This window comes from Schistocerca piceifrons, chromosome 7, assembly GCF_021461385.2.
Source record: "Schistocerca piceifrons isolate TAMUIC-IGC-003096 chromosome 7, iqSchPice1.1, whole genome shotgun sequence".
Lineage (NCBI taxonomy): Eukaryota > Metazoa > Arthropoda > Insecta > Orthoptera > Acrididae > Schistocerca > Schistocerca piceifrons.
This window is the reverse complement of record NC_060144.1, coordinates 316,822,846-316,850,764: the sequence shown is the minus strand read 5'-3', so window position 1 is coordinate 316,850,764 and position 27,919 is coordinate 316,822,846. Positions and strand designations below refer to the sequence as shown.

General features: G+C 38.9%; 1 protein-coding gene across 1 annotated transcript in view; it reads right to left on the bottom strand.

Moving 5' to 3' along the window:
- Positions 1-27,919, bottom strand: part of LOC124804670 — a 221,407-nt gene that overhangs the window by 9,055 nt on the left and 184,433 nt on the right. The window contains exon 10 of the mRNA XM_047264912.1: positions 14,015-14,242. Within this exon, the coding sequence (XP_047120868.1) occupies positions 14,015-14,242 (228 nt within the window). The remainder of the gene's footprint in view (positions 1-14,014; positions 14,243-27,919) is intronic.

The following is a 27,919-nucleotide window of genomic DNA, read 5'->3' as shown; positions in this document are numbered from 1 at the left end:
TCGTAATGATGTGGAACGTGTCAGGTTAATAAAAGATGTCTGTACAAGATATTACATTACACAAAATATTGCATGACACTAATGTTTAAGTTGTTTTTTTTCCCCTCCCTTAATTTATATCTAAAAATTCAGCCAATGAGTAGAAGGAGTTGTCATCTAGAAATTCTTTTAATTTATTTTTAAATGCTGGTTGGCTATCTGTCAGGCTTTTGATGCTGTTTGGTAGGTGACCAAAGACTTTTGTGGCAGCATAATTTACCCCTTTCTGTGCCAAAGTCAGATGTAACCCTGCATAGTGAAGATCATCCTTTCTCCTGGTGTTATAGCTATGCACACTGCTATTACTTTTGAACTGGGTTGGATTATTAACAACAAATTTCATAAGTGAATATATATACACTGTGAGGTTGCTGTGAGGATCCCTAGATCCCTAAATAGATGTCTGCAGGATGACCATGGGTGGGCACCAGCAATTATTCTGATTACACGTTTTTGAGCAATGAATACTTTTCTACTCAACGATGAATTACCCCAGAATATGATGCCATACGAAAGCAGTGAATGAAAGTAGGCATAGTAAGCTAATTTACTGAGATTCTTATCACTAAAATTTGCAATAACCCTAATAGCATACGTAGCTGAACTCAGACGTTTCAGCAGACCATCAATGTTTTGCTTCCAGTTTAACCTCTCATCGATGGAAACACCTAAAAATTTTGAAAATTCTACCTTAGCTACAGACTTCTGTTCAAAGTCTATATTTATTACTGGTGTTGTGCCATTTACTGTACGGAACTGTATATACTGTGTTTTATCAAAATTTAAAGAGAGTCCGTTTGCTGAGAACCACTTAATAATTTTGTGAAAAACATCATTTACAATTACATCACTTAGTTCTTGGTTTTTGGATGTTATTACTATACTTGTATCATCAGCAAAAAGAACTAACTTTGCATCTTCATCAATGTGGAATGGTAAGTCATTAATGTATATCAAGAACAGTAAAGGACCTAAGACCGAACCCTGTGGGACCCCGTACCTGATAGCCCCCCAGTTTGAGGAATCAGCTGTTGTTTTAACATTACATGAACCACTTATTTCAACTTTCTGCATTCTTCCAGTTAAGTATGTATTACACCATTTGTGCACTGCCCACCTCAAACCATAATGATTTAGCTTATCTAGAAGAATTCCATGATTTAGACAATCAAAGGCCTTTGAGAGATCACAAAAAATACCAATGAGTGATGTCCGGTTATTCAGAGCATTTAATATTTGAACAGTGAAAGTGTATATAGCATTTTCTGTTGAAAACCCTGTCTGAAAACCAAACTGACATTTTGTTAGTACTTTATTTTTACAAATATGGGAAGCTACTCTTGAATACATTACTTTCTCAAAAATTTTTGATAGAGCTGTCAGAAGAGAGATTGGGCGGTAGTTGTTGACATCCGACGTATCCCCCTTTTTATGTAATGGTTTTACAATGGCATATTTCAGTCTATCGGGGAAAACACCCTGCTCCAACGAGCTATTACATACGTGGCTCAGAATCCTACTTATATGTGGGGAACAAGCTTTAAGTATCTTGCTGGAAATGCCATCAATTCCGTAAGAGCTTTTACTTTTCAGTGAGTTTATTATTTTACTGATTTCAGAGGGAGAGGTTGGTGGAAATACAGTTGTTTCAAACTGCACAGGTATGGCCTCTTCTATTAGTAGCCTTGCCTCTTCTAGTGAAGATCTAGATCCTATTTTCTCCACAACATTTAACAAATGATTATTGAAAATCTTTTCAATTTCTGATTGTTTGTTAGTACACTTGTCATTCAGTTTTATGGCACTAAAGTCTTCCTGTGCTCTTGTTTGCCCTGTTTCCCTTTCAATAATATTCCAAATTGCTTTAATTTTATTATCAGAGTTACTGATCTCAGACGTGATACACATGCTTCTGGACTTTTTAATAACTTTTCTTAGTACCGCACAATAGTTTTTATAATATTGAACGATTTTGGGGTCAGTACTCCCTCTTGCTGTTAGATACCGTTCTCTTTTACAGTTGCAGGATATTCTTATTCCTTTAGTTAGCCAAGGTTTTTTATATGTTTTCTTGGAATTATGTTTAACTATTTTCTTGGGAAAACAATTTTCAAATACCCTTAAAAATGTATCGTGAAAATAAGTTATACTTCAAGTTTGCATCGGGTTCCTTATACACTTCATCCCAGTCTAGCTGCTGTAGGCTTTCCCTAAAGTTTGCAATATTTGTATTGTTAATTGAATGCACTGCTTTGAAATTCTGATTTGATATACTGCATGGAGCTATGTCATGTATTGTAACTAGCTGTGCACCATGATCTGAAAGACCATTCTCAACAGGATAAGCATTTATGTCCTTAAACTTATGTTGGTCTATAAAAAAGTTATCTATCAATGTCCTGCTGTTCTTTGTTGTCCGAGTAGGAAAATCAATGACGGAGCTCAAATTGAAAGAACTGAGTAATACTACAAGGTCATTCTTCCTATTACACTCTTTCAGGGAATCAACATTGAAATCCCCACAAATGATAATTTGCTTCCCCCTGTCTGACGGATAGCACAACAAAGCATCCAAGTTTTCTAGAAATAGCTGGAAATTCCCCGAGGGGGACCTATACACTGTTACAATTATGAAAGTGCCATCATTTAGTTTAAGTTCAGTGGCACATGCTTCCATATGTTGCTCTACACAAAATTTTTTAGTTTCTAAATTTTTTACACTGTGGAAGCTTTTGACATATATGGCAACTCTTCCTCTCATCATATTATCTCTACTTACATGTGCAGCTAATTTGTACCCATTGATGCTAACCTTTTGCATATCAGGGTCAATGTGATGCTCAGACAGGCATAATACATCTGTTACATTCTCAGTTTCTATATCTTCTAAACAAAGCAGAAGCCCATCAATTTTATTCTTCAATCCCCCAATTTTTTGATGAAATATACTAACATTATTTTTCACTTTACTTTTGTATCTTGAACTTTTTTAACATCTTTAGTACTTGTAACTCTTCAGGCTTTCCCAGCGATCTAATGACATCTTGTGTTGTCGGGTGTTCTGCCGGATATCAGCGTCGTACTTGCACGATATTTCGGTCACGTAGCTCGTAACCTTCATCAGGTGCGACCTGAGACTCTCAGTCTCAGGTCGCACCTGACGAAGGTTACGAGCTACGTGACCGAAATATCGTGCAAGTACGACGCTGATATCCGGCAGAACACCCGACAACCCAAGATGTCATCGTTAGTACTTGCCTGGCTGAGTTTCCCACTGGACACTGATCTTACACTAAAAAAGAGTTTCCACCATGAGATGTAGTTCCTCCCCCCTTTAAATATCCAGCTTTCTTTTGCTGTCTTCTGTTGGCATGCCAGACTGGTTGACAAGTGGCTGAATAGAAACCTTCAATACAGTTCACAATTTTACACAGGTCCAGAATTTTCACAGGTACTCGGCAAGTTTTTTCCATAACAAATTCTTACAGCACAAAGGTTTGCACTGCAATTCCTGCTGTATCCAAATCAATATAATTTATTACTCTTCAAGGTGTATTTTATTGAAATTTAAAAAAAAGTACATTTGCAATTGCACTGACTACCAGATACAGCATCTGTTAGTCATGTTTTACTTACTGAGATAGGGCAATGTTCATTTCATTTATTTTGTTTCATTGGCACACCATATCTCCTCAGTTTACTAGCATACATATTTACAATAGTGACACATGACTGGTTTCTCCTTGTATAAGTAACCTGCATGAATAAGCTTCCAAGGACACCAACGGCCAGGACAAAAACTGTAATGTTTGCTGATGATACAAAAATACTAATTACAGGTCCACATCCAACCTTACCACAGATAGCTCAGGTGATAGTAGCACAAGGCTACAATGATTTGCAGCTAAAGGTTTAAGCCTTCATCTTACAAAGACATATTATGCAACTTCAAACAAACAATAACAACATTTCAGCACCAGAAGTACATAGACATTAATGATCATACACGAAATAAGAATATCTAAAATTCCTTGGGATCCAATTCAATAACAAATTTAAATGGCATCACACATATAAGTTAATCAAGCAGCTCAATTCAACGTAATTGGCATGATTAAATTGTAAACTGAAAATCATTCATTTCAGTTCACAGTTCTTCAATTGCTTAGTTCATTCATTTTGATATACAGAATACCAGTACGAGAATACTGAATGTATATGTGTGTAAGGTTGAAATACAATGAAATGATAAAAGTCATGCGACAGTGCACACACACACACACACACACACACACACACACACACACACACACACACACACACAAAAATCACTTTTGTTCTTGATTGAGAAAATTAACACAGTTCACAAACTTGTTATACAACATAACACTAAGCTTGAATTCATAAACAAGGTTCAGTGTTGATCTGAATAAATACGGGACATGTTTGGCAATGCTGCTACACCAGTCCTCATCAGGATTATTGAACTTCAACCACAGATAGTACATTGTACTTATGGAGTATTTACTGATGGTTTGGTGCGTAAATATGAAAGGAAATACAGGAAAGAAACTCCTTTAAGGAATTTCTCTACTGTAGAGCACAGTGGTATTGCTTCCCAGTTTAAGACATTTGCCGAGCATGATGAAAACATACATAGCCATGCATTTAGGTAGCTTTCAGTGAGGACAAAAGTTTCAATACTTTCCAGGTTTTAAGGCCATTGTTATTCAATGCTGAAAATGTATGTATGGTGTTCTAAAATTATCTTTATAACTTTTATCACATATAGTTCAGAAATGGAGATAGGTAGAAAGGTGTGGTTTAAGGCATATGATCTCTAGAGACCGGGTTATATGCATCATAAAAACCCTTAAAATATGCATGCAAATATACATGAAAAATGCTTAAAAATGGAGATGTCTAACATGCTTCAAGAATTTGCTATTGTTGTTGGCGACAGGCGGATGAAATGCACATAAGTTGCAGTGCAACTTCGAGATATATTGAATGCAGAGGTGCACTCGAAAACTGCATAATATTTTATTTAAAAAACATGCATACAATCATGAAATTTTTTTTTGAGCAGCATTAACTTTTAATTAATACTATTGGACCAAAGCATCATTTGTAATTTATTTTACATTTTTCTACTATTGTAAACATAAATGACCAAGTACTGTTCCAAATGTTCGGTAGTAAGATTGTGTCTTCGATCACTCAAAACATTTGTATAAGCAAGAAAAGGACCATTCTACATCAACTGAGATAACTAGGCAGTATTTGAATTTTGGTGCTATGTTGGCACTTATTGTTTCTGGTAAAAGTTCAAGCATCCCATTAACAAAACTATCAATTTGGCACAAGGGTTCAAAACTTGGGCTATTGTTTACAATGTTTTCAAACTTTTCTTTACGTTTTCTTGGGAATACCTTTCACAATAAGGAGTTCACTAGAATAATTTTATTCATTATCTGAATTGATTCATTCAATGCCAAACCTTGAGTTTCAAGTTTTATAGTACTTGCAGGTATATGTGAAAAATGAGTGTTAATCACAGCAATGTCTTTTTTAATGCAGGAATCATTAAAAGCTTCCTTGCACTGGCAAACTGGCAAAGCCCCTGCGCTATTGAAGTCATTTACTACCCCTTTAGTGGCTTCAAAATGTTCATTGTAAAACAACACAGCTTTGACCCACATACCCCAACAAGTTACCACTCATTCGGGAGGTAAAGGCACATTTGGTAGTTTTTCCTTGTAGATCTTAATGCGAGCTGGAGTGTTTAGAAACACTTTCTTGTGGATGAAATCAGTGTATTTACATTCACAAATGTGGAACACACTTGTTCAGCAAGTCAGTGTACTCCATGAGCAAAGCACGTCACATCAATCAAATTGGGATAAAATACTCAGAGGGCTTTTCGTGCTTTGATCATATAGGGAGCAGCAGCTGCAATAAACATAAACACCCTTTCATCTCCAGAAGATTCTGGACATATCTTTCTAATACCCTCATTCACAAATCTGGCTTTCGTAGAATGATTTACTTTTTCAAGTTCTTTGCAGGTTGCTAAACAGGAAGAAGATGGCTCTTCTTTTAAAGCACCAACAATTAAATTTACAATGTAATGGCCACAAGTGCCTGTAGCGTCATAAACAGAAATCCAGATAATGCTGTCCTTGAGTTCATTGCATATTTCTTCCAGAACATTTACGTAAATTGTCGATATGTAATTTTTATGCAATGCTGATTCATCGGCTATATTTTGATTTAAGCAATATTTCTGCAGGAAGCCTTTGAGGACAGGGTTTGTAAATCTGTTCAGAAAAATATTGCTTGCAATGAATGCTTCACATAGATCCATGTTAAACTGACTTTTTCGGTTACCTTTGGACAAATCCCTGCTAGCCTACTGCAACTTGCTGTTGTCAGAAGTTGTCATGTGCCTTTTTTCTGCATTCCTGCAAATGAAGACTTGTCTTGACATGCTAGTTTGTTTGAAACTTTTTTTGCACAAAACATTTTTCTCACAAACTCGATAATATAAAACAATTCAGTCATATGTAAAAGTTCCCAGATGGTCAGCTATCCACGAAACAATTTTTCTTTTTTTTTGGGCGGCATGGTACACAACACATTACACACTACACATCGTAAACTCGTACAACTGTGTACAAGTAAATAGAAAGCTAAACTGAAACAATGGACAATGGATGTGCGACTAAAAGCTTGTGTAGTTTAGTTTAATTGTTGCTGACACCTACAGTGTGACAGCAGATGGGATTAACAAGGGGGGGGGGGGGGGGTGGGCGAGGGGGAGGGGTGCAGGTGCAGGAGCATTGACTCTATCTGTCTGTTCTTGTTCCTCTTGTGTAATGATTTCACTAGGCAGTGGCCTGTCAGTTAGCAAATGCATGCAGTTCACACACACACACACACACACACACACACACACACACACACACAAGGACTATTTTTCTTCCTTTATAGTTATTGATGAAAATGGCTACTGCCAGCAGCTGGCACACTGTGTGGAATGGCTGATACACATCAAATCTGACACCCACACCGAGCACACCAACATCACATCTGATCATCAGACAGTGGTAGATGAGGTTTAAGGAATATAAACATCTGATGAAAAGGACAAGTTGTGGCCATACAAGAATGAGTGGCGCAGGTGTGGAACAGGTGCAACAGGTATTTAACCAAAGTGCACCCAAATCAATCTATCGGGTCTCTCAACAGCTGCAGCTACCATCAACTACAGTGCACAGGATGCTACACCAGAAAATGAAGCTTTATGCCTACAAGGTGCAGCTTCTGTGTGATGACAGGCCAAAGTGCATATCATTTGCAATTGAGCTTCTGAGTCACATTCATGGTGACCCATACAATCTGAGAATGGTGATGTTTATGGACATCACTTGCTTTCAAGTGTCTGGGGTGGTAAACCAACACAATATGAGAGCATGGTGCTCCGAGAATCCCCACTTAAGCATGGAAATTGTGTGCAGCTGTTCAAAGTTAAACATGTTGTGTGGACTGCTTCATGACCATGTGGTGCAACAGTTTTTCTTTACAGGATTATCAATAACCTCGACTGTTTATCAGGACATGTTGGAACAGTTTTCATTTCCACAAGTTGAAGAACTGCAACCTGGCATCATGCTGCAGCAGGATGGTTACCCTCCTCATTGGACCTCAATCATTGGGAATGCCTTGGACGGCACATTTCCTGGTTGATGGATTGGCAGAGGAGGACCCATTTCCTAGCCCTCAAAGGTCTCCAGATGTAGTCCCATTAGAGTTTTTTCTTTGAGGCTTTGTGGAGGATGCTGTCTACCAGATTCTGTGCAAGATCTGCAGGCTTGCATCAGAGCAGCAATTGCACATGTTAATGAATACATGCTAGGCTTGACATGGAAGGAACTGGAATATCGTTTAAATATCCTGCATGCTACATGTGGAGCAGACACTGAACTCTCTTAAACAGCCACTGAAACTTTCGGTGTTTGTGAATATTATACCACAAACCAAAACTTTCTACCTATCCCCATTTCTGAAATAAAGGTAATCAAAGCTGTAAATATAATTCTGGAACAACCTGTATATTTACAGTGTCTGCTTAGATAGAGCTGTCATCAACACACCAATTGGTTTGAACACTGTGGTGATTTAGTGGGCATAGTCCTTTAGGAGCTGGTGTACTCTTTCCTTCCACAGACCTCTGAACAGACTCACCCATCCAGTTTAACATGGTTCAAGCCTTTTGATACCACATTTCATGATATAACATCTGAGCCACTGAGATAACTTCAATTAAGTATCAGCCATGAACATGATGCTGCTCGTTGACTTACATGTACTTACTATTTCTGTTCACCACTGCATTTGAAGTTGTCATAGCATTTTAAGCATATGTTTGGTAGCTAAAAATTTAATAAGAGATGTGTAATTATTGCTACTCAAGCCTAGAGAACACATTTGAAAGAGATGTTCAGTCCCAACTGGCTGCTGTCTAACTACGTATATTTTACTGTTCACTAGAAATAGTTCAAATTTCCCTTTCTTACTTTGCTGCCAAGTGTCTATGAAACCCCTTTAAACTTTTTTACATTAAATATGAGTCATCTCTAAGAATTCTTATCAAAGCAATTATTATCTACACTCAATATTTACATTCTAACCATACACATGGAAAAAAATATTTCATCGTTCAGTAGTTTTTTTATTATTTACTTCATTTCATCTTTTATTTATACAAAATGAAATATTGTTCTTTTGTAGTATCACTAGGATGTTAATTCATGGTTGCAACAGAACTTGAAAGGATCTACAAAATTTTGCTAGTCAATGTTGGTTCTAGCTCACTGCACAATAACATGACATTAAAATTTTAGAGACCAGCCACTCAGAAGAATTTTGAGCCTACAAAACTGGCCACTAATACCCTTATTTAAAGCATTGCTGGTGCATACAAATACATACTAGAAAAAAGACGAAGCTTTAAGATGTATTTTCCATATTTACTTTAATCATTTGATAAATTACAAATATTAAAGCAATGATAACAGGAAGTGTAATTCTCCTTACAGGAATGCTAGAAGAGTAAGGGCCAATTTCTTCCTCTTGAGTTTCTGAAATTTCTTGACCACTCAAGAAACATGACATCAACAAAATTACAGTAAACTCTGAAAGCTAATGAGTACACATGCAAAATTATGTCAACATGATCACATACTGGTTCAGCCATTCATGACAGCAGCTGTTACATACGCTAATGTTTCTCTCTAAATAATTCTAGAAATTAACAACAGAAATTCAGCTTGATCTGAGTTCATTTTTTGTGCTATTCTAAGATCAACTATCATAGTGTAGTATTTTGCAGCCTTCCTTCAGGCTCATCAAGGTGCAAATCATTGCTCATTAAATTCAGCTGTTACTTTCTTTAAGTCCTCTAGCTTGTGTGTTATGGTAAAATTGTCAGGTATATCCTGGCAAGGGGTGCTATGAACTGACCCTTTTCGATATTCTCCATACTTACAAGATTTGAAGGTCAGTGCCTTGGGATCAGTTTCTTAAAGCAGTATGGTGTGATTCTCAAAAACTCTCAAAAAAGAATAAGTGTGCAATATTGGAAGATTTCTGAGCACTTTCAGGTACAAAACATTTTGAACTTATTACTGGTCACTGGTAGCTCATTGCATAGAGTGAAAATCTAGTATTCATAAAGTAGCTGGTTGATATCTCACTAGTAGCAACTTTCTTTCTTTACTTTTACTGAACTTCCATATTTACTAACAAATGAAAATGTTAATAAACATATACTGAACTGTAATTTTTTAGTTAAAATAACTTTTTGAAGAGATATACAGTCTTGGCTGCAAAAAAAGATCAAGCTTTGCAGCCAAGACCGTCTATCTCTTCAAAACATTTATCACAACTACTGTATCATCCCACCATGAACTGGAAAAAGTTCTAAAAATTACCTCTTCATATTTATTACTAATCACAAGGAGATGAAGGTATTCATATACAAAAATGCAAAATGTCAAATAAAAAATAAAATACTTTCTTTGTTTCTAGAAACTGAACGTATCATTGATGTACACAACTTTTCCATTTAGCAATAAGGCATTTCACATGTCTGTACCAAATTTTAATTTATTTTCATATGATAAATAATTAAAACAAAAACGTTATTTCTATTAAAATATTATGATTCAATATTTGTTAATTAAAATTTCCATTCGTGAATGAATATGGAATTTAAATAAAAGTTTTAAAAAATGTTTGTGCTAGCAAGATTCAAACCAGCAACTTTATGATTACATGGGCCACTATGCACTCAAACACTGGTGACCATGTAATGAATTTCAAAATGTCTTATACTTAAAAGCACTCAGAAATCTTTTAGTTTTCAAATCTGATTTTTCGAGTTGACAGTTCTGTCGTACTGCTTTCAGGAACTGATATCTTATCACTGACTTTCGTATCCTGTAATTAGGAAGAAACTTGAAGAGCGTCTGTCTATAAGGGTGCCTCCTGAGTCAAAAACAGTCCTTTTCATGCTTCTTTTGAGCAACATATAGATGCATGTGTGTATGTGTGAGCTTAAACTAAATAATGGTACTTTTATAACTGTAACTGTGTACAGGTACCCATTGGGAAATTTTCAGTTATTTTTGAAAAACTTGGATCTTTGTTGTGCTATCTGTCAGACAGAGGGAAGCAAATTATTGTTTGTGGGGCTTTCAATGTAGATTTTCTGAAAGAGTCTGATAGAAAGCCTGACCTTGAAGTATTACTTGGGTCTTTCAATTTGATGTCAGTTACTGATTTTCCTGCTTGGGTAGTACAGTAAAACAGCACACTGGTAGATGTCGTTTCTACAGACTAAGATAAATTTAATCAAATACATACTTTTCCTGTTAAAATGGTCTGTCTGATCATAATGCACAGCTAGTTACAGTATATAACACAGCTCCATGCAGTAATGCAAACCAGTCCTCCAAAACAGTGCATTGAGTTAACGATTTAACAAATGCAAATTTTAGGGAAAGCTTGCAACAGTTGGACTGGGATGAGGTGTACAGGAAACCTGATACTAATTTAAAATTTAACCTATTTCTTGATACCTATGTGAACATATTTCAAAACAGTTTCCCTAAGAAACCAGTGAAATATAATTGTAAGAAACCATCTAAAAAGCCATAGTTTAGTAAAGGGATAAAAATATCTTGTAAACAGAAACAAGAAATGTATCTTATAGCTAGATGGAGTAATGATCCAGAAACAGTCAAACATTATAAAAATTGCAGCACTGTACTGAGAAAAGTTATTAAAAAGTACAGAAGTATGTCCATTATGTCTGATATCAGCACCTCTGACAATAAAATTAAAACACAGGAAGACTGTCTTTCAGAAAAGTTTGTTAACAAAAAGTCAGAAGCAGAAAATATTTTTTATAATCATTTTTAAGTGTTGTGGAGAAAAATTGGAACCAGCTGTTCATTAGAAAATGCAAGGCTATATATGGAAGAGCAATCCCTATGCAATTTGATAGAACTGAAATTCAACCCACCACTCCTACTGAAACAAGGAAAATAATAAATTCACTCAAAAGTAAAAGCTCACATGGAATTGGTGGCATTTCCAACAGAAAAGCAGAATTCTCATTCACATATGTAGTAGCTCACTAAAATAGGGTATTTTTGCAAATAGACTGAAATATGCTATTGTTAAACAACTGCATAAAAAAGGGGAAAGGTCCTATGCTAACAGGTACTGCCCAGTCTCATTTCTGACAGCTTTATCCAAAATTCTGGAAACAGTTAAGTATTCAAGAGCAGCTTCACATACTGGTAAAAATGAAATATTAACAAAATGGCAGTCTGATTTTCAGAAAAGCTTTTCGACAGAAAATGCTATATATGCTACCACTGATCAAATATTAAATGCTCTGAATAACCAAACATCACCCATTGGGATATTTTTTTCGACCTCTCATAGGCTTTTGACTCTGTGAATCATGAAATTCTTCTAAATGAGCTTCAGTATTGTGGAATGAATGGGACAGTGCGCAAATGGTTTAATTCATATTCAACTGGAAGGATGCAGAAGGTTGAAATTAACAGAAAAGATAGTCTGCAAAAATCAGCAGAGTCCTCCAATGTTAGGGAGGTATCAAGAATGGTGTCCACAGGGTTCATTCAGTCTTGGGTCCCTTATTGTTCTTAATATATATTACTGACGTGCCACTCTATATTCGTGAAGATGCAACCCTAGTTCTTTTTGCTGATGATACAAGTACGTAATCACACCCAAAAAATAAGAATTAGATGAGGAAATTGTAAATAATGTCTTATGAAAATTATTAAGTGGTTCTCTGCAAATGGACTCTCACTAAATTTTGAGAAAACTCAAGAGTATACAGTTCTGTATAGTAAATGCCATAACACCATGGGTAAATATAGCCTTTGAACAGAAGTCTGTTGTTAAGGCAGAATGTTAAAAAATTTCTTGGTGTGTGCATTGATTAGAAATTGAATTGATGAAACACTTTCATGATCTGCTGAAACAGTTAGGTTCAGCTACTTTTGCTATTAGGGTTATACCACTTTTTGGTGATAAACATATCAGTAAATTAGCCTACTATACTCTCTTTCGTTCTCTGCTTCCATATGGCACTATATTTTGAGGTAATTCATTGTTAAGAGAAAAAGTATTTATTGCACATAAGCATGTAAGCAGAATAATAGCTAGAGCCCACCCAAGATTATCTAGCAGACGTTTACTTAAGGAACTTCGGATATTCACAGTACCTTTGCGATACATATATTCACTTGTGAAGTTCGTTATTAATTACCCATCCCAAGTCAAAAATAACACCAATGTACACAGCTACAACACTAGAAGAAAGGATGATCTTCACTATTCCAGTTTAAATCTGACTTTGGGACAGAAAGGGGTAAATTAATTTGCCACAAAAATCTTTGGTCATCTGACAAACAGCATTAGAAGTCTAACAGGTAGCCAACCAGTATTTACAAATAAATTAAAAGAATTTCTGAATGACTACTCCTTCTACTCAACAGATAATAAGAAGTAGTAACAGTAAAAAAATTATGCTGTGTAAAAAAAACATGTTAAACTAGTACGTGCCACATCATTACAATATGTCATATTCATGATCTATCGAACAAATATTAATGTAATGTAATGTAAACTACAAAAGTTATGTTAATAAACAAAGGTACGTCATTTAATAATCCTGAATCTCTGAATCTAGAGAACTATCAAGTCACTGCTCCATAACTTGTAATGAAATCTAGAGGATCCTTCCATCGCCAAGACACACAGAACATTTGGCAGGAGAGCCATCAGCCAATTATGCAACAAAGTGAGAGTATATAAGAAATTTAGTCAGATGAGATTGTATAATACACTGATATCATCTACCGATTTGTTTAGAATATAAATATGTATTCTTCCATAGTCTGTGATATGTCCCTAAACACATTCTAGCTTGTAAAATGTAAATGTTGTGCTGCTTAAGAAATGTACCATGTGTGAGAATGAGAGCTGGATTCCACAACTGAGGCTGTGAAAGAATGGTGACTATGTCACTTCTTCTTTCAAGATGAGTTTCACAATACATCAATCTCTAAAGAATCATTGGTAATTTTCCATGTACTATAGGCCTACAACATTGGTCTACTGAAAGCAAGTCATGTGTATGCTCTGAGCTCCACTTGGGTGTACGCCAAATTTGTGTACCAGCAGGTGTGTGAATAAATGAAAATTAAGCTCAGCTCCATACTCATATTTGATACCTAATTCATTACAAAAACTCAATTGAAATATTAATAAACAAACAACAAAGATTGTGACAAAACATTACATATATACACTTTTTTCAAATGACTGAGAGAATCATCAGACTCTTTGATGTTCCTTTTTAACTTACTTGAGATTTGAAAGATTCTCTGGGAAGGAATCAAATGGTACATATTGTAGATTTGTGGTCATTCCCATGTGGAGGTGCCGCAACTCTGGTAGGTCAATTATGCATTTTATTCCTGGACGTAAACGCCTGAAGTCTGTGTACTCAACCCAGAGTGTACGCAGCTTTGGAAGACGGGCAATGAAAAACATGGCTGCTGAACCTAATCCCACACATCGAGAGATATTCAACCTGTAACATAAAGACAATTTTCTGATAAAGAAGTTGAGTGACACAGACAGACAGACAGTTCAAACACTATCATTAGTAACTATACAATACCTATGGTTGCAAATGCATATATTTAACAGAAAACTTCAGTTAACGTAATTTGAAGGTGGAGCAACTGCTCATAATTGCCTGCTTGCTCTGTATTATTAGCAAATTCTTACTCTACAAACCAGATGGACTAGAGGTTTATCTGGAGGATGCTCATTAATTCCTTCTTCTTTCACTCTGGTTGTGCTATTTCCATTTGCTCACTCATGTACCTCAGATGCTTGAAATTCTGCTGTATATACTCACGTGCGTTGTAATCATGAGTAAACAGTTATTTACCTAAAGCGTCAAAAAATTGTTGGCTGAAATTTATTCTTGCAGAATTACAGTAGGATTAGGACAAAAATCTGGAACTGTATTTGACTCTAAGTCCCTTTGCTCTTTGCAGTACTGATAATAAAGTTACATTCATGGTTTCCACTTGAAGCAGCAGCAGAGCAGGCCAAGACACAAGCAACCACAGGGAAGTAACTGATTTTGTGCCACTTTATGAGTTCCTAACCAAGAGCAAATTGTAAAGTTTCATCTGTGTGTTTTGGTAGTTTAATTTCATGAGTGATGATTTAATCTTTAACATTTCTCATGTGTTCATTTGTGTAGGAAAGTAAACTGATTTTGTGACATATTACCATTTCCAAATCATAAGCAAATTATTTAATCTCATTTGTGTACTTTGGTAGTTCAGTTTTTGAATCTCTGCGTGTCAATCTAATTTAATGGACACAGTTCTTGTGTTTTCCTCCACGCCCACAGTAAGGTTCCACAGTGTGTGTGAGTTGTCCTTGTTTGTCTGTGAGGGGAAACATTCCATGGTCTTAGGTATGGATAGGGACTGTGACTGTTGTGTGCAAATGGAAGCCGAGTTGGTGACACTTCGCTCTCAGCTCTAGGTTGTGATGGCTTGAGTTACATAGCTTGAAGCTGCAGTGGATGAGATCACTGTTGTGGGCCAACTGTGCGGATCCAACGGATGTCCAGCACATCTGAGTCTGCTGAACAGCTCGCATTGGTGAATAGCCCAGTTACTACTTGCACTGAGGTTGAACACTCACCCGTGGTCGAGTGAAAGGTCACCTCGGGCCATGGTAGGTGGCAAAAGACTTCCAAGGGGGCCACATGTAAGGCCTCCCCAGTTAGTCTGACAAACAGGTTCCAGGTGTTATCTGTGGCTGACACTATCCCTCAGCCAGATGCAGTCACTTGCCCTGTTTCAGAGGGAACGTCTCTGCCTACGAGAGTATGGGGCCACTTAGGGACATGGCTACCAGGGAGGGGAAAAAAACCAATGTGCATTCCCTGGGCATACTGGATGGAGTCATTCCAGATGTGGAAAGGGTCCTTCCAGATGCCATGAACAGCACAGGATACAGCCAACTGCAGGAGTGGCTCAAGTCAGTACCAATGACATGTGTCACTTTGGATCAGAAGAGATTCTCTCTGGTTTTGAGTGGCTAACAGAACTAGTAAAGGCTGCCAGTCTTGCTTGCAAGATGAAAGCTGATTTCAACACAAGACAGGACTAACTGTGGATCTTCTACATCTACATCTACGTGATTATTCTGCTATTCACAATAAAGTTCCCGGCAGAGGGTTAAATGAACCACCTTCAAGCTGTCTCTCTACTGGTCCACTCTCGAATGGCGCACGGGAAAAACGAGCACTTAAATTTTTTTTTCTGTGCAAGCCCTGATTTCTCTTATTTTATCGTGATGATCATTTCTCCCTATGTAAGTGGATGCCAACAGAACTCAATTGCAATCGGAGGAGAAAACTGATGATTGAAATTTCACAAGATTCCGCCGCAAGGAAAAACACCTTTGTTTTAATGATTGCCACTCCAATTCACATATGTGTGTAGCACTATCTCCCCTACATCACAATAATACAAAACAAGATGCCCTTCTTTGTACTTTTTTGATGTCATCCGTCAGTCCCATCTGATACGGTTCGCACACCACACAGCAATACTCCAGAATAGGGGGACAAGTGTGCTGTAATCAGTCTCTCTAGTAGACCTGTTGCAACTTCTAAGTGCTCTGCCAATGAATTGCAGTCTTTGGTTGGCTCTACCCACAACATTATCTATGTGATCATTCCAATTTAGGGTATTTGTAAGTGTAATCCCTAAGCATTTAGTTGAATTTACAGCCCTCAGATTTGTGTGACTTATAGTGCAATTGAAATTTAGCAGATTCTTTCAGTACTCATGTGAATAACTTCACACTTTTCTTCATTCAGGGTCAACTGCCACTTTTCACACCATACAGATATCTTATCTAAATCACTTTGCAATTTGTTTTGGTCATCTGATGACTTTACAAGACGGTAAATGATAACATCATCTGCAAACAATCTAAGACGTCTACTGAGAACAGATCAGGAACAATAGAGGGCCTAAAATACTTCCTCGGGGAATGCCGGATATCATTTGTGTTTTACTCGATGACTTTCCGTCTATTACTACAAACTGTGACCTTTCTGACAGGAAATCACGAATCCAGTCACACAGCTGAGGCAATATTCCAAAGGCATGCAGTTTGGTTGTAAAACACTTGTGAGGAATGGTGTCAAAAGCCTTTTGGAAATCTAAAAATACGGAACCAATTTGACACCCCCTGTCGATAGCACTCATTACTTCATGAGTATAAAGAGCTAGTTGTGTTTCGCAAGAAATATATTTTCTGAATCTGTGCTGACTACATGTCAATAAATCGTTTTCTTCGAGGTACTTGATAATGTTCGAATACAGTATATTTTCCAAAACCCTACTGCAAATCAACGTTAGCGATATAGGCCTGTAATTCAACGGATTACTCCTACTTCCCTTTTCTGAGTATTGGTGTCACTTGAGCAATTTTCCAGTCTTTAGGTACGGATCTTTCTGTGAGCGAGCAGTTGTATATAATTGCTAAATATGGAGCTATTGTATCAGCATACACTGTGAGGAACCTGACTGGTATACAATCTGGATCGGAAGCCTTGCTTTTATTAAGTGATTTAAGCTGCTTTGCAACACCGAGGATATCTATTTTTATGTTTCTCATCTTGGCAGTTGTTCTTGATTGAAATTCAGGAATATTTACTTTGTCTTCTTTGGTGAAGAAGTTTCAGAAAAATCTTGTTTAATAACTCTGCTTCAGTGGGACTCTCATCAGTGACTTCACTGTTGTTATCACACAGTGAAGGTATTGATTGCGTTTCACCACTGGTGTGCTTTATGTATGACCGGAATCTCTTTGGGTTTTCTGCCAGATTTTGAGACAGAGTTTCATTATGGAAATTACTATAAGCATCTCACATTGAAGTATGCACTATATTTCGAACTTCTGCAAAACTTTGCCAATCTTGCAGATTTTGCATTATTTTAGATTTGGCATGCTTTTTTTGCTGCTTCTGCAACAGCAATCTGACCCGTTTTGGTATCATGGGGAATCAGTACCATCACTTATTAATTTATGTGGTAGACATCCCTCAATTGCTGTCAATACTATCTCTTTGAAAGCATTCCACAATTTTTCAACGTTTAAATGATCAGATCGGAAGGAGTGCTGACTGTCTCTTAAAAAAGGCATTAAGAGCTTTTTTATCAGCTTTTTTAAACAGATATACTTTTTGTTTCTTTTTGATGGTTGTAGGAGTTATGGTATTCAGCCTAGCAGCTACTGCCTTGTGGTCGCTAATCCCTGTATTCGTCACGATACTCACTATTTGTCCAGGATTATTTGTTGCTAAGAGGTCAAGTTTGCTTTTGTAACCATTTACTCTTTGAGAGGGCCCATGAACCAACTGTTCAAAATAAGTTTCTGATAAAGCATTCAGTATAATTTCAGACAATGTTTTATGCCTGCCGCCAGCTTAAATGTGTAATTTTTTCAGCATATCGAGGGTAGATTAAAGTCACCACTGACTATAATTGTATGAGTGGGGTACCTATTTGAAATGAGACTCAAGTTTTCTTTGAACTGTTCAGCAACTATATCTTCTGAGTTGCGGGTCAGTAAATGATCCAATTAATAGTTTAGTCTGATTGTCAAGTATAACTGCTACCCACACTATTTCGCTATCTACTTCAATTTCACTACAAGGCAAACTACTTCTGACAGCAAATAAATACTCCACCACCAACTGTATTTCATCTATCCTTTCAGAACACTTTTAAATCATTAGAAAAAAATTTCTGCTGAGCTTATTTCCGGCTTTAGGCAGGTTTCTGTACCTATAACTATTTGAGCTTCAGTGCCTTCCATTAGGGTTGCAGCTTTGGTTCCTTCCCAACACAGCTACGACAATTTACAACCACAATACTGATTGTTTCTACAACTAACTTACCATGTTTTACCTGCCCCCTTTCAGACAGATGCCCTATCTGTGGTTCCCTGAGGCCCTCTAACCTGAAAAACCACACAGTACCTTCCACACAGCACCTGCTACCCATGTAGCCACTTCCTGTGTGTAGCGGACTCCTGATCTATTAAGCGTAACCCGGAAACCCACCACCCAATGGTGCAAATCAAGGAATCTGTAGCCTACACGGTCACAGAACTGCCTGAGCCTCTGATTTAGACCCTCCACTCGGCTCTGTACCAAAGGAACAGTTGGTTCTATCGACGATGTTGCAGATGGTGAGCTCTGTCTTAATCTCAGAAGCAAGACTGGCAGTCTTTACCATTTCCGCTAGCCGCCCAAAACCAGAGAAAATCTCCAATGATCAAAAGTGACACACGTCATTGGTACTGACATGAGCCACCACCTGGAGTTGGCTGCACCCTGAACTCTTCATGGCATCCAGGAGCATCCTCCCCCCAGTAGGGACACGGAGTGCACACTAGCTTCCTTCCCTTCCGTGGCAACCATGTTCCTAAGGGGTCCATTATGCACCTAACATTGGAACTCCCAACTACCAGCAAACCCACCCTCTGTGAACGCCCAGACCTTGTGAGCCGAGATGCTTCCTCTGGAACAGGGTGGACAACTGCATCCGGCTTAGAGACATCGTCAGCCACAGATAACGCCTGAAACCTGTTCGTCAAATAAACCGGGGAGGCCCTATGATCAGCCCTCAGAATGCTTTTCACTGCCTGCCAGACTTAGTAATGATCTCCCACTCAACCGTGGGTGAGGGGTCAATCTCAGTGCAGGCATCTTTGGTACAAAGCCGAGTGTAGGGTCTAAATCAGAGGCTCAGACGGTTCTGTGACTGTGTATGCTGCAGATTCCTCAACTTGTGCCACAGGGTGATTGGGTTTTGGGTTCTGCTGAATAGGTCAGGCATCCGCTACTCACTAGAGATGGCTACATGGTTATCAGGGTCTGTGTGGTGTGGACTGGGCGGTTTTTTAGGTTAGAGGGACCTGGGGAAATACAGAAAGGGTTTCAGTCTCAAAGGGTGCAGGTCAAACATAGGAAGAATGTAGATACAGGAACAATTTGTAAAACTGTTGTAGCTGTAGTGGAAAAGTGCCAGAACTCTTAAGTGGTAATAAAAAGCACTGATGCTCAAATCGTTATAGGCAATGAAAGCTGGCTAAAGCCGGAGATTATTTTAGCCAAAGTTTTTGAGAAGAACCTAACAGTGTTCCGAAGGCATAGGCTAAAGACAATTGGTGGAGACGTGTTTGTTGTTGTTAGAAGTAGTTTATCTTGTAGCGAAATTTGAAGCTGATAGTTCCTGTGAGTTGGTATGAGCAGAGGTAATTCTTTACAACCAGAATAAAATAATAATTGGATCCTTTTACTGACCTTCCAGCTCAGATGATACAATTCCTGAAAGGTTCAAACAAAACTTGAGTTTAATTTCAAACATGTACCCGACTCATACAATTATAGTTGGTGGTGACTTTAATTTACCCTTGATTTGTTGATGAAAATACATGTTTAAAGCCTGGAGTACACATAAAACATCATCCAAAATTGTGCTAAATGCATTATCTCAAAATTATTTCGAGCATTTAGTTCATGAGCCCACATTAATAATAAACAGTTGTGAAAACGCACTTGACCCCTTAGCAATAAACAATCCAGAGCTAATAATGAACATCAAAACAGATAGTTAACACAGAGCAAGATTGAATATTTTAGCCCCCAAATCCTCAAAAAATAAATGAAAAATATACCTATTCAAAAAAAAGCAGATAAAAATTCACTTGATGCCTTCCTGAGAGACAATCTCCACTCCATCCAAATTAACAATGTAAATGTAGATGACATGTGGCTTGAATTCAAAGAAATAGTACTGACAGCAATTGAGAGATTTATACCAAATAAATTAACAAATGATGGAGCTGATCCCCTGTGGTACACAGAACGGGTCAGAACACTGTTGCAGACACAATGGAAAAAACATGGAAAATTTAAAAGAATGCAAAATCTCCAAGATTGGTGATCTTTTACAGAAGGTCACAATTTAGCACAGACATCAATGTGAGGCGCTTATAATAGTTTCCACAACGAAACTTTATTTCGAAAATCCAAAGACATTCTAATGATATGTAAAGTATGCCAGCTTGCAAGACGCAGTCAATTCCATCTCTACAATGGCAGTTCTGCGAAAGCAGAGTTACTAAACACAACCTACTGAAATTCCTTCACTGAAGAAGACAAATTAGATATTCCAGAATTTGAATCAAAAACAGCTGCCAACATGAGTAACTTTGAAGTAGATATCCACGGAGTAGTGAACAACTCAAATCACTTAATAAAAGTAAGTCTTCTAGTCCAAACCGCATCCCAATTAGGTTCCTTTCAGAGTATGCTGATGCAATAGCTCCATACTTAACAGTCATATACAACCTCTTGCTCGACAAAAGATCTGTACCCAATGACTGGAAAATTGCCCAGGTCACACCAAAATTCAAGAAAGGTAGTAGGAGTAATCCACAAAATTACAGGCCCATATTATTGACATTGATATGCAACAGGATTTTGAAACACATAATGTGTTTGAATATTACGAATTACCTCACAGAGAATGGGATATTTTTACTTCCCCTCTTGTTTTTCCATCTGCCCCCTTAAATTTTTTTTCTGACTAATTACTATTAACATACATTAGCATAATCTGCATGGTGAATTCTGCTCAGGTTATCAGCCAAGTGGTGTCGTCAACTTGTTGCAACATTTCAATAAGTTTCGTACCCATCATCTTACGGCGAAGTGTCAGGATGCTGTGTTTTGCATATCTATATAGCTGCTTGGCCATTGTCCACTACTGTAGGCTGGCCAATCATGTTCCTCCGGAAGGGGGTACCACGTCGGCACTTGGGGGGAGGTGGGGGGGGGGGGGGGGGGGGAGAGGGGGGGCAGCACGGACCGGCATAGAGACCCAGTGGCTATCCAATCTGTCTGCGGATGCTGCTGCCTTCAGTACGAAGCATTCCTGATGTATTTTGTCAATTGTGGGATTCCACGCTGCACTGAGCTGAAAACCACAATCCATGTTTACTAAATTGTTGTGCAGACGTGTCTCCGCTGCCTCTTTGAAGATCAAGTCCAAGAAACCGTTGGCGCTGAACAGCTTCTTCGTTTTTTCGAATTTGAAGGTGTGTCCCTCAATAATGCTATGTTATGCTACCGTGGACTTGTTTGTATGTCCTAGTCGTATGTTCCTGATGTGTTCAGTACAGTGTTGGGAGATACATCATTGTGTCTGCCTGATATATTCCATCCCACATTTGCACTCAATACTGTAAATGCCCGGCATCTGCAACCTCAGTTGGTTTTTGTTTAAGCCAAGTATATCTTTCACTTTTTTTGGTGTGCAAAAGATGGTCGTTTTTTCATGCTTCTTTAATATTCTTGCGATCTTGGCTGTTGGCGGTCCAGCACACGGCAGAAACGCCACACATTTTGCTTCGTCTTCTTATGGTTTCTCCTCCTGCCTTTTGTCTGTACGCAGGGTGTGTCTTATTTGTGTCTCGGTGTTATCATTCTCATGGAAGGTTTCCCGCAGATGTGCTAACTCACGCAGCAAATTCTCACTGTCACAACCTGGCTCTTTGTACTAAGGTGTTCAGAACTTGAGTTATGTTGTGCTGGATGGTGGCAGCTCCGGGCATTGAGATATAAGTCCGTGTGCGTCTTCTTCATGTAGACCAAGTGTCCCAACGTACTGTCCAGATTTTCTTGATCACAATACCCAAGAAGGAGAGGCAGCCATTCTCTTCTACCTCCATGGTGAATTTGACGTTGTCATGTATGCCACTGAGATGGCGTAGGAACTCCTGTAGTGTTTCCTTGCCATGAGGCCACACTACAAAAGTGTCGTCTACGTAAATGTAGAACACCTCTGATTTATGGCAGGCAGTGTTCAGTGCCACATCTTCAAAGTGCTCCATGTACAAGTTGGCAATACCTGGGGCCAGGGGGGAATGCGTGGCAACACCATCTGTTTGTTCATAGAATTTCCCACCACATTTGAAGTATGTTGTTGTTAACACGTGATGAAAGAGTCTGAGTGTGTCCTCAACAAAGTAATCTTCGAGCAGAGCTAAGGAATCATCCAGTGGCACCCGGGTGAAAAGAGAAGTGACATCAAAGCTGACTAGTAGATCCTTCTCGTCCAGGCGCAACCCTTGGCGTACCTTAACAAATTCGGTCAAGTTCTTGACATGGTGAGGGCAGTGACCCACAAGTGGTTTTAACAGTTGTACTAGGCGATTCGCTACACCATACGTTGGAGAATTTATGGTGTTCAATGTAGGACGTAGTGGGACACTCTCCTTATGGATCTTCAGGAGGCCATACGGTCACGGTGGAGCCAGCGCCTGAGGGTAAAGCTTCCTGATGGTGTTTCTGTCAAGTCCTGAGCTGTTGAGAAGATCGATGGTCTTGCATGTAACAGAAGCAGTTGCGTCTTTCCCCACTGCTTTGTATGCTGGATCTTGTAGTAAGGTGTCGACCTTCTGCCAGTAATCTTCTGACTTCAGTAGGACTGTCGTATTCCCTTTGTCTGCTGCTAAGACCACTATACCCTTGTCATCGTGGAGGTTCAACAGTGCCTTGTGCTCTTCTGCCATAATGTTGTTCTTTGGCATTCTTCCTTTCTTGAGTATCCTGCTGGTCTCCCTCCTCACTTCCTTGGCTGCTCTCAGCGGGAGTCCACAAATAGCTTGCTCGACGTCGCTCATGATGTCACGTTTTGGTAACGTTCTTATCGCAGCAAAGATCAGGCATGGAGATTGTTGGCTCATCCAGTGTTCTCTCTGTCATGTTGATGACGGTCTTAATATTGATGGCTTTCTCCTCCTGTTGACATCAGCCCGGAACTCTGAGGAACTTCTGGCACTGTTTGTTGGTGGCTAACTTCTTGTGGAGATCACTGCTGGCATATGTGTTGCCCTACAGCCACTGCTAGGTGTGTGCTGGGAGGGTGGAAGCCAGGTACAGGTGGTGAGTGAGCAAAGTCTTGGCGTTCTTGTGGAGTTCCGCTCTGGTAACACATATGAGTTCCCGTACTAAGGCTGAATCAGCCCATCGTAATACGTGTTTTATCCTCGCCGTGTTGACATGATGCTGCAAGTTCACAAACTGCAGCATCACTTCCTTATCCTGACACCTTAGCAAGAAGGCTAGTTTGCTGAGCAGCTTTCCTGTCTTGATTCGTAGATTCTGCAGCATCTTGTAGCTGTGCTGGACATCCTCCCCGTAGAGGTGATATATGTGTGATTGCAGTCTTTCTCCACGTATTCCACTGATGAATTCTTCTCAGGATATCAGCCGAGCGGTGGCGTCATCTTGTCGCAACATTTCAATGAGTTTCATACCCATCATCTTCTGGTGAAGCGTCGCCAGAAGTGTCGGAATGCTGATTTCTGCATATCTATATAGCTGCTTGGCCGTCATCCACTACTGTAAGCTGGCCAATGAAGTTCCTCCGGAAGGGGGTACTGCATCGGTAGTGGTGGGGGAGGGGGGCGACAGCAGAGCGGACCGGCGTCAAGACCCGGTGGCTATCCAACCTGTCTTCAGACGCCATTGGCTTCAGATTGGAACGTTCCTGACATATTTTGTCAATTGTGGGATTCCCCGCTGCACTGACCTGAAAACCACTATCCCTGTTTACCAAATTTTTGTGCAGACATATCTCCACCGCCTCTTTGAAGATCAAGTCCCAGAAACCATTGGCGCTGCACAGCTTCTTCGTTTTTTTCAAATTCAAAGGTGTGTCCCTTGATAACGCTATGTTCCGCTAACGCGGACTTGTTTGTCTGTTCTAGTCATATGTTCCTGATGTGTTCAGTACAGCGCTGGGAGATACATCGTTGTCTCTGCCCGATATATTCCATCCCACATTCGCATTCAATACTGTAAATGCCCGGCGTCTGCAACCCCAGTTGGTCTTTGGTTGAGCCAAGTATATCTTTGACATTTTTCGGAGCACTCTGGCTTTTTGTACTAAGGTGTTCAGTACTTGGTCTACAGGAAGAAGACGCACACGAACTTATATCTCAATGCTCGGAGCTGCCACCATTCAGCACAACAATATAACTTAGTACTGAACACCTTAGTAAAAAAAAGAGCTAGGTCGATCTGTGACAGCAAGAGCTTGCCGCGTGAGTTAGCACATCTGCGGGAAGAGACACAAATAAGACACGCCTTGCATGCAGACAAGAGGCGGGAGGAGAAACCAGAAGAAGACACAGCAAAACATGTAGCGTTTCTGCCATTTGCTGGACTGCCAACAACCAAAGACCAACTGGGGTTGAAGACACCATGACTTACAGTACTGAGTGTGAATGTGGGATGGAATACATTGGGCAGACACAATGATGTATATCCTAGTGCTGTACTGAACACATCAGGAATGTACAACTAGGACAGACAAACAAGTTCGCAGTAGCAGAACATAGCATTATCGAGGGATACACCTTCGAATTCGAAAATACGAAGAAGCTGTGGGTGCCAATGGTTTCTGGGACTCGATCTTCAAAGAGGCAGTGGAGATACATCAGCACAACAATTTAGTAAACAGGGATAGGGGTTTTCAGCTCAGTGCAGCGTGGAATCCCACAATTGGCAAAATACATCAGTAATGCTCCAACCTGAAGGCAGCGGCATCCGCAGACAGATTGGATAGCCACCAGGTCTCGAAGCTGGACCGCGTCGCGACCCCCCCCCCCCTCCCTTACCAACGCGGTACCCCCTTCCGGAGGAACATGATTGGCCGGCCTACAGTAGCGAACAACAGACAAGCAGCTATATAGATATGCAGAACACAGCATCCCGACACTTCATCAGAAGATGATGGGTACGAAACTCATTGAAACATTGCCGACAAGATGCCACCACTCGGCTGATAACCCAAGAAGAATTCATCAGTGGAGTACGCCGAGAAAGACTGCACCCGCATACATAATTTGCATTTCCATAAAAGAAAAAGGTTGGCCCTCAGTTTTAAAGAATATAACACCAGGTCTAATTTTGCGCTAAGTTTTATGTATATAATTGATTTTCTAATTTATTTGACTGTTACTAGTTAATACTTTTGTTCTAGGGTGAATTCAGTAATTGTTACAAAACTTAAATTCTATTGTTGATGTATAAACGAATATAAATTCTGTACTAATTGTACACATTTGGAGCAACAACTAATAGTGTTCTTAAAGGATTTATTTGGCTCTATTCAAAAACATGTTAGCAAAGCCAGCCCTTAATTAATCCCAAAGTAATTAACAGTTTTATCAAAAGTAGTGTTTGTGAAACTATATACAGTATGTTAATTTCATCATTTAAACAAATAATTTGGCCTAAAAATTGTAATAGAAGAAACTGTGAAAAGGAAAGAATTTTTTGATGTATTCAGTTAATTTATTGAGTTAGGTTTTAAATGTAATTTCTGTAAATTTAACTTCAAACAATGTTTAGTTTCAGTACTTATTATTATGAGGATGTATAAGGACCCGATTTTTAGTCACATACAGTCAGTCCATAGCCGAGTTTCAGACGAGAAACCTGTGTTGGTTAGAACAACAACAATGCTTCAACTTATCTGTGAAATAAGTGTTACAAAATTAGGCCGTGTGTTAAAACAATGACAGCGTCTGCTCCATATGTGCCTTTCTATTCTTCAAGAACTGTGAACTCTGTTGTTAGGTTTTTACTGTTTGTAGATGTTAAATAGTAAATTATTGTAGCAGTATGTGGAGGTTTGTCTGCAAACTATTAATGAGTCTTATGGGAAGTTAAAACAATAGTGCACTGGCCGTATATAACTGTGTATTATTGGGGGGTTGTGAACAGTGAAAGTAAACTACTGTGGAACACAACTGTGGATCTGTCGGCTACGTTATTTAAAGTAGTCAGTGTTGTACTTCCACACCCCATTTTTCAGCCAGTATCACAACCCAGTATGTCGACACTGAGGACAACAAACGAAGAAATAAAGAAGGCAAACTGTCACATATGGTGCCCTGAGGTGAGGACTATTGTATGTGGGCACAATAAACTAGAACTCACGAAATTTGACAGTGAAGTGTGAACTCAGGCGGTTTACAGGGATTTAAGAGGAAGAGATGCTACAGCCGATCAGCGCTGGGGTTCCATGGCCACAACAGGACAGCAGCCAACCAGTAAGCAGGTTCTATGGAAGCAACCATTGAGTACAGGAGCAGCCAAGCAGCATGCAGGTGGACACAGCTGACCGAGATAAACAAGATGCCTCGCTGAGAGAGTTACAACTTGCAGCAGATGAGTTGAGATGACCACAGCAGATCGGCAACAGATGAGTAATTAAAAACAAGGTAATTCACTGCAAAAGCTGTTTTGTATTAAGTTATACATAATGAGTGACCTTAATGAACAAGACAGTGTGACAGGAGACAAGGGACAACAGGAGACTGGTTCTGTAGACAATAGTGACTATACGCCAGGCAAAAATGTAACTTTGAATTATGAGGACAGAAGTCCTATTGTAGATGGAATGATAAAAGCGTCATATACATTGTATGGTGATGTGAGCAAAATGGACGAAAACCGTATTGAAGTGGATGAAATCATTAAGGTTAAGAGGGAGGAACTTACTAGCGAAAGTCAGCAAGGGCAAAAGTTTATGGCAGACAGAAATTTGGAAGTGATGTGAAGGTAAATTATGAGTAGTTTGAGTTGTTTGAGTAATATGAGTACGAATGAAGACATTAATAGGGTGGAAAATAGTATGAAAGAAGACATCAGTAGTATGAAAGTAGACATTAGTAGTATTAAAACTGACATGACTAGCCTAAAAGATGAATTGAAGAAAGAAATTAAAACGGAAATTAAGGTAGTTAGCTTTAGCCTTTCAGAATTAAATAAGAACGTTGAGTCAGTAGGGAAAGATTGTGATGAAAAGATAAAGAAAGTAGAGCAGAATACTAATGAGAAATTAATCTTAATGAGTAGTTAATGTGTAGAAGAGAGAAAGAAGCTTTGTGATGACTATAGTAAGAGGGTGGAGGCTCCTGAAAAAAGATGAAGTCAAAGATGACAGGATATTTTGTGCTGAAAATAGGGTTAAACCTGAGAACCAAATTGATCAGATTAAAAATGATTTAGAAACTGGGGTAGAAACCAAGTGTGCTGTAGTGGTAGAAGAAAAACCGGTAAAAGTAAATGAAA